Source organism: Psittacula echo (genome assembly GCF_963264785.1).
Source record: "Psittacula echo genome assembly, chromosome: 1".
Taxonomy (NCBI): Eukaryota; Metazoa; Chordata; class Aves; order Psittaciformes; family Psittacidae; genus Psittacula; species Psittacula echo.
Window position 1 is genome coordinate 7,097,681 of NC_137735.1, and position 8,958 is coordinate 7,106,638.

General features: G+C 34.3%; 1 protein-coding gene across 1 annotated transcript; it reads right to left on the minus strand.

The window, feature by feature from the left end:
* Window positions 1–2,462: 2,462 nt before the first annotated feature.
* SPON2 (spondin 2) lies at window positions 2,463–8,317 on the minus strand (the record flags this gene model as incomplete). The annotated part of the gene is made up of 6 exons (XM_080631541.1): window positions 2,463–2,641; window positions 4,854–5,028; window positions 6,085–6,276; window positions 6,546–6,769; window positions 7,129–7,354; window positions 8,150–8,317. The coding sequence occupies 6 exons, from the start codon at window positions 8,315–8,317 to the stop codon at window positions 2,463–2,465; spliced, it is 1,164 nt and encodes a 387-aa protein (XP_080487667.1).
* Between the last annotated feature and the right edge of the window lie 641 nt (window positions 8,318–8,958).

The window sequence follows — 8,958 nt, forward strand, 5'->3', positions numbered from 1 at the left end:
CTATTTCAAATTTCCTCCCAAAGTGTATTCTGAGATTAGTTTAACCCAGGAATTAATTTACCTATTTCCTTCCCTAAATCTCATGTATTTAGGACCACAGTGTCTTGGCTGCCAGCCATCTGTAACACTGAATGTAAAGGAAAAGGAAGAGCTTCTCAGTGTTTCTTCACTGTCCCAAATTTTTTAAGACAAATCCAAGACTATGCTGAAAGTAAAAGCTACAAAGGTCTACTTATATCCACACAGGGATCACATACCTCATCAATCAGTTTAATTCAGATGTGTTATTAGAAATGTCTCCATCATTAGAATGTGTTTCACTAGAAATCGCTACATCCACAGTCTTGCCAAAAAATGTCTCCATCTCTAATGTTTGCAAAGGCAATACCTGGAACTGTATTTATGGTCAAACATTATACAGCCACAAGGGCATCTTTAATCCTATATTTATCAAGGTCTCTTGTAGCCACTGCTTACAAAAATCCCATATGCAGGTAACTGACTGGACAGGAAACTTCTGCTTGAAGGAATACTCATGTATGTAAAAACTCTAAAAGAGAAAAGTTATTTATCACTAACTGGACTTTCCTGAAGTATGTTGGTTTTTTACATATTCAATTCCCTTTCTACTGCACACACACACACACACACACACACACCCCATTCCTTCTCTTTCACTGTCCTTTGGGAAACATGTGGCTTCAGGAGTAGAGTAACCAGTGAGACTGATCCACTATTAAATCATGTCTTGCAGGACTGAGATCCTCAATTCAGGTCATGTATACAGTAAAAACATGGCAATGCTTATGTTTTCAGAGATGGTGATAACCATTTAACTATATAGTAAACAAATCTAACAGCAAAGAAGACACAGAATGAGTAAAATTAATATAAAAAGAAAAAATTGGAAAGGTGGAGAAATTAACTAAACACAAAATATGAAAATGATAGTGTAGTAAAACTATTTCCATTATAGAATGGAAACAGAGGAACCTGAAAAAAATAGGTATAATAAAAAAAGTAAGTGAAACTATTTTGAAAACCAGGCAACAGTGGTAATCTGAAGAATGCATGATGCATAAGTTCCTATACTTAGCTCTAACAACTGTGTGTTTATCAGCATTTGCAGGACCAACTTAGTCTGGTCTGATAAAATTTCAAATTTCTTTGGGTCTTTGCAAGACTTCTTTCCTGAAAAAAACATATAGAGAGAACCTTTTACATGTTTCAGCCCTGCAGAGAATCCCCTTTTTCTCCTTTAAATACATAATACATTTTCTAATATTGGCATATTCCAAAAAGAACCAACTCAAATCAACTCTCCTGTTCAATATCTGTGCTGTATATGTGTAAAATTACAGTGTGCTGTAAAAGTTTTGTGGCCTGACTGTAAACATATTCTACTGAATGGCTACTCCAAAATTCTTTTCCTCATTGTTAACCACAACTCTTTATAAGCCATATGTTACATTCATTGCGTAACATTTATTTGAGCATTAAAATTTGCAGTCAGGAGCATTTTCGGACATACTGTGTTTGTTATATCTGTGTATACCTTAATTTTAGATAATATTATAACACTGGTAAGATTAGGATGACACAAATAGCAGCAAACACTCAAAGAAACAGGGACACATTTACTGCATATATAAAGATGATATAATTTATGGTATGGTCAACAGTGTTAACCTTGAGATAGCTGTCTTATAAGGGACACACACCAACAATCAGTTAGGTTTTAAATCTCAGATAACACTTTTAATTGAGTTCAAAGGTTATCTACTAGTACCACACTTCTGATTTTTCTAGTAATTTTGTTGGCCGAATGTTCTCATAACAGATGTTCTCATTCTCGAGAGAAAAAGACATTTTCATATATTCCTAAGTCTCAAGACAAGTTTACTCAGTTATACTATTGTCTTAACCACACTGCAAACATCTGATCATTCTGATACATGTGGGTAGTTTCTGAAAATATGCACGTTAAACAAATTGTTTAGAAAGACGACAACAATGCCAATAAATTATAAAAACATAATTTAGAGATGAAATTAACGTCTAGGTATAAATAGCTGTAGATCAACAAATTACAGGATTTAAGAACGTTATGGTTTATATTTTGTGACTGAAAGATTTTTACATGTGTGAAGTATAATCTTTCCAAATGTCTTCTTTTCTGCCACTAGAGGGTACTCCAAGAACTTACAGAATATTTATAGCAAGGATTTATTTGGGGTTTTTGGTCTGTAAATGATCAAGTACTTTTGTCACACTAAACCTTAGGAATTTAACCCTTCAAAATCTTGATATTAAACAACAGCTTTCAAAATCAGTCTAATATACCTTTTCAGCAAAATAATGCAGCATATCCAAATTATAAGGAACATTGACTGACATGTAGTTGAGAATTAGTTAAACTTATTCTACTTTTAAATTAACTAAATTATTATCTTTTCTTTATTTCAGATACAATTCTCCGGTTCACATCCTATTTCTTCATCCAGATTTGGACAAGGCATTCCATTGTTGGCAGGTTGAAGAAGTACAAAACGAGTTCTGATCTTGGTCCCTGTCTTTCTGCAAATACCTCTACAGAGACCCCAGGAAGACCATTGTGAAACCTCACAGTCCAGTGGTGTTTCTGCAATACACACAATAAAAAGGTATCTTTACATAAATTTGTGGGTATGTCAAATACCTAGTTGACAGAGCATTAAGGAATAATGATCAAATAGTGTTCTTTCTTGTACAAAAATACATGTGACATTAGCAAAATCCATATCTTACAGACAAAAATGTCTGTTTTCAGCTCCTAAGCTCATCAACACTGTTATTACTATTATTATTGCAGTCTACAGACTGTCTGAGGTAACATATATGTCTGAGGTAGCACATAAGTAGTGCAGCATATTATCTAATGAATAGAAAACATAGAATTCCCATCAAAGAATACTATGCTTTAAATAATTGTATTCAAAAGATTGCATTAAAAAAACATTTATTATTGATTTTGTTACTCATTTGCCTTTGCATGTCTTACTGAAAACACAGGGATTAAAGGTTTTTTTCTGGTTTATTTAGGTATATTTACATTTCTTTGCAGATACATACTCTTCTTACAGTTGTTCATGTAGAATTCCATTTAACATTTTTTCCTATTTGCTTCAGGATTAGAGAAAAGTCACATTTTTTTATCATTAAGTCATCTTGCTATTATTTGGTATGTACACTGCAGTTCCCTTTGCCAGTAAAGATATTCTGTCACTAGAAGCTTTTTAATACTAAAAGGGACTTCAATACTGTTTTAATTTACTGCAAAAATAGAAGTCAGAAACTCTAAAGTGCTTTTCATAATCTATACTTCCATTGAAAATATCTCTCATAAAAATATAAGTGACTATTCCATAGCAGGTTAAATGAAAACATTCCTTGTCATAGGAAATTGCATCAAAATTGTATTACAGCATCTGTGGGTAAAATAAGTGCGCACAAAACCAGCTTTAAATGCAATATTATATGTGACCTCTGGCACAGAGTTCTAGTATTACAGTGGAACTCACTATCTCTTCAGTGACCACTCATTCCCATGTTTCTATAGGGAATGAGGGGGACAGTTTGATCTTTGGTAATTAAACCTGTCTTTTTGATTCTGCAATGTTTTTAAATAGACTGATCTGCTGGTTATATAGATTAAAATGGAGATCTATGATTAAAAATAACTTTAGAGATATCATACTTTAAATGCATTCTTTTAAATTTGTATCCTAAAAAGGGCCAGATGTTCCTTTCAAATGTTGCGGGAAAGGCATATGACTAAAAATGAGATATGTAGCACTCATTTTGAATATAGTGTGTTTAGTAATAGAAATATATTTAAATGCTATATATTGGTAGAGAAATGCATTTATTAAAGTATAAATCATGCATTTTTAACTGTGTACAGAATGAGTTTAATTTTGCTGACTGTGAGGTGACTTCAGCACAGAGCTAGAGGCATGCAACCTCCAGACATCCTGGAGAAGATTTTGGACATGTCAGCTCTTCTAGGAAAATACTGGGGATTTAGCCTTTTGTTGTCTCACAAGTAGTATTTCAGATGTCAGTCTTATTATTAACCCTTCTTCTTACACTTTGCAAAAATCAACTAGAAAAGTGTAATGAGAACATCTCAGTGGACACTGTCCAACTGCTACCTTTCCCTTCGAGCAACTATTATGTTAAATATGTATTTATTAATTTGGAAATTTGAAAATTACCCATAAAACTGATTTGAGTCCATAGTTTGAGTATCTTCCTACCTAAACAAGATGATTAGCCAGTATTTTTAAGAAAAATAAGAGAGAACATTATTTTTGCTATGAGGGTGTATGTTTCCATCACAAATATGTCCAGACCAATTGAATTATATCAATTCTTATTGCATATAACTATCAAACCCTCTGACATAGAAAAAGACAATAGTTCCTTTGTTTGGTCAACACGTAGAAACTTAAGGATGAATATTTACTTCGACGTTGCAAAGAATTAGGAAACTCTGATTCTGATCAGTATTTCTTATAAAATTCCCTGATCTATGCAATACTAAGGCTTGAGAAGCGCTTATTGTGAATAGAACCCAAACCACTGAACCATAGCTCAAATATGCAATCCTTATTCCTCATTTTTTCAGGGATTCTCTTTTGTCAGCTGGCTTATTTTATTTCCCATGGGTGAGTCTGGAAACTATTCCTATGCAAATAGGAGAACACTCTGCCTAATCACCTGTTTCATCCATATCACCTGCCAGATTTCCATATACTTTCTGAATGAATGGTAATAACAGAAGTGAGCATATTGAAGAACTAATCACTTACCTAAGACAGAGTCTATTACTTCATTGCTTTTAGCTGGAGGATTAATGAAAGGTGCAGAAAGACCCAGCTGGGTTTTCTTCAGTTTCACCATCGTTACTTGAGCAATAGGTGGCAAAATTTTGAGTTTGGGATAATAAAATGAGTTTGCTGGGTGGCTTGGAGAGGAGCAAGTGATCTGTCAAATTAAAAGGAGAACCTTAAAGAAACTATATCCTACTAATAAGAAGATAACTGTAAAGTCATGCTTATACATCATACCAATATTTTTTAGCAAGTAAAATGCATATAACCAGTTATATGAACCGCAGTTCACGTAACTACTGCTGGTAATCCTAGAGTTTTTGTGCATAATGCTCTGAGACTAGGCACAGTGAATTGTGCAAACCTTTTATAGAGGACTGCAGTGAGAGGTACTGAAACCACAGTAATGTACGGAATGGTTTGATGGAAAGTAGTAGATGTTATCACAAGGAAGAATACAAGAATATCATATAGTACTAGGTATGCTATAGCAGCTATCATATGGCTCTAGAAGGTCAAATGTATTGTTTTCCAGCTTCTCAATCCTCTTATTAGCACAGCGTTTGGCTACAGAAAACCTTAAAGAAAGGATTACCTGAATGTTTATAGTATTTAAAACATTTGAATCAAAATCCTGTGTTCTCCATCACCCTTAAATAACAAAAGCAAAGTATGAGGCATATAGAGTATCAAGCAACAAAAAGAGATTAAAAGTGAGGTCACCTCAGTAGTGATGAAGTTCTCCTGGGCTTTCCCTTAGCTCCTTTCCCTCAAATGTAAGTTTCAGGTTTCAGCAATGCTTTTAACTGAAGACTCCTCCCCACATCAGTATTCACTACTAAGAATTTTCCTGTTTAGATACATACTTAGGAATGCTGGGACTTTTGTGAATACTTTTATTTTCCTGGTGGTTTATGAATGGTTAAAAATGATATAAAAATAGTCAGATTTTACAGAAAAACTTTAAATGTAGAGCCAAATTTTCATGAACCGTCTGCATTTACCTAATAAAGTTGAATGATACAGAAAATAAACAAAAGCAGTAGGATTATCAGCTACGTAATAAATCCATATAAAGAGAGCATCAGCACTCTTCAATACTGAAATTAGATTTGCAAGGGCCTATTGTGCACTCATAGGATAGTTATCTTTTAGAGGGAGGACTCAAAATGTATAGGTATTAAGTGCTAACCTATGTATATACACCTACCTCTGTAACTGTGTCCTGTGGAATAGTGGCAAAGTTTGGGGAGGAAAATGTGAAACCACTGTCAGTTCCAGCATCATATGGAAATAGGTCTACGGATACTTCTTCCATCCAGTGGTTTCCTTCACAGAGATTTAGGCTGTCAATACCCACAAACCAGTCGGGGCTTGGAACAATTCGTACCACAAATGAAACCTAATGAAACAAAATGATCCATCAGGATTGCATCACTTTTTTTGTCAAATGCTCCAGTCCTGCTTATCGTTATTTTAACTTAAAATTTTGTAAGAAATATCATTGTAATCTTTTACTTTACAGAACCTGTACAGTGCTCCCTGCAATGTCACATGGCTTTTAGTAGCTCTTTGCCTTACATTATTCCTATGAGTGAGAATTCAAATATTTAATTTTGGGTGCTAGTGACATAAAATAAACTTTTAAAATTAATATGTATATTTACTTACTAAGGGATGTCTTGGATGCACTTCTAATTCAGTAGAGGTTTGTCCTGTACCACTGGGAATGGCAGGAGCAGAGAAGATTCCATGTACACTCTGAATTTTCTCTCCAGCTTCTTCTATTTCTTTCATTAACACCCATGCTTCACCCTTTTCAGCAAAATCACGGACACCATTGCTGGCATATTCATTTTTTTTCCACATGCTGTAGTCAGAACTATGAGTAACACCTATTTGAGTGAATACATGGCATGACATAAAAGTCTGGTTTAGATTGTCCCTATTTATTCAATTTCTCTGTTTTATTCCTGAGGTTAAAAAAAATGTGTATAAAAATGAGTGAACACTAAAACATTTGGCTTATCTCTGTTTATTTCAGCTGCAGCCAATTGAATACAGAAGTCAATTGAAAACAGTTGTGGATTTTTGAAAGCACTGTGGATACTTCACGTGTCTGCATTTCATTCTTAATAACTTGGGTATTTTTTTCCTTTTTCATTCTTTACCTTAAAATTGACTGTTGAGAAATAAAAAGACCACAGTGGTCAAAAGATTTATTTGTTCTAAAAACTGGGCATACTTCACTTACCTAGCATTGATGACCACTGTGCTGGGGGCCTATAAAGTGGGTACTGCTTAGGGAAAGCAGTTTGACTCCATTTCCCTGTGAAGATTATGCTGTATTTAGCAAGTTCCTCCGTTATGCAAATAGAATCATCACCCACAGGCAAGCTGCTGGCATAACCTAGTATTGTTACAAGTAACGTCCAGATAACTTTACAGGAGCGGTAGACAAACGTCAGGTTTTCCATTGCCTTCCACACAAAGAAGAAAAAAAATGTTAGCAACATTAGTCACTCTAAACTCAAAATTGAATAACAGTTACCTAATAAAATGTAATGTACCATAAGTCATAACCAAAAAGAAAGCTTCTGAAACACTAAAAATTGTTCTGCTTCTAAAAATATTATTATAATGCTTTCAGATTTCATCTTTTCATTCTATATGCTACAAATCTCTAACTCTACCTGAGACAAGAGTTTCTAATGAAAATAAAAATATCTTAACCTTGCCCATAGTCCTACCACTGAGAAAAATCTGTTTCTGATTTTCTTTTAAAATCTTATTAGAGTCACATCTTGAATTAATTAGAGTAGCAACTGTTTCTGTGGAAAACATTAGTGGTATATTTATTCTTCTAAAGATTAAATTGCAGGTTCCCTTGCCAAAAGAAATGATTTATTTTAAATTTGTGTTCTACAAGGGCTGTTTTATGGCATAACATTTAAAATCAAATGCATTTCATATTTATATAAATTGCGGTGCTGTCATAGCTTGTGCATTTAAAAATGCATTGTAATTCCTTCAGATTGTTTAAGCTACACAGTTGTTAAAAACCAGTATTTTTTAAAAGTTGCTGTCATAGGTTGTGCAAATTTTGCTTTTAAATTAGTATGGCAATTGCATCAGACTGTTGAAATCCAGCAATTGTTTAAAATAGCAGCCTTTAAAACTTACTTTTAAATGCTTTTGTCCTTTGAGAAATCTATACAAATATAAGTAAAACACTAAGAACATATTAATTTGTAAAAAGAGCTGTGAATACTCACTAAATATTTCCTCTGGAGCACTGGTAGGGGGAGAGCACCTGCTTTTGCTGGCAGCTGAGTTGCTCTGCAAGAGAAGACAGTAGGAGTCTTGCTATTTATGCCTGAAGAGGGTCCCTTTGGTCCAGCAATTATTGTAATCTTTACACTTTCCAGGTTTGTAAAAAGCATGCCATCTTCTTGTTTGCAGGCTTTTCGGGTGCACTATCAGAGGTTTCCTGCCTGTCAACTGGTCCAGGTTCCTATCAAAAGACTGTGATGCCAAATAGACGAAATGCTTTAAAAAAATACCTTGGATTCTTAGCAACAGTTTGAGTTTTCTGGTGCCTTTACAGTTCTCTGCTCTGATTAATGCCTCCAAGCTATACAAATGAACCGATTCCAACGCTGGAATAGTTCTAGTGAATACACTTTAAATGAGAAGCATGTTTGCTTGTAAGTTTTATTGTCTGACAGATGCTCCTTCCAAACATTTACAGAGAGCTTGCTCACCCTCACACACCATATGTATGTGTTCAAATAAAACGGGTGAGGCAGCTAAAAAAGTCAAGAGGAAAAAAAAGTTACATTTCCTAATTGCACATACTCACAGAGACTGTCTCTGCTGCAAATATTAATTAATCTGAAGTAGTACAGTGTATATTTTTGTTTCCTACAGTACCGTATGCTGGATGATGAAAGGGCTCTGTAACACTGTGGTTTCTTTGGAAAGAGTGGTTTTGGGAAGCTCTGAGATTTTTCTTAGCTGTCTTCAAAGTAAAAACCCCAAATAAAAATCTTATTCTTGCAGTGAAATCATACATCCTCTGTAA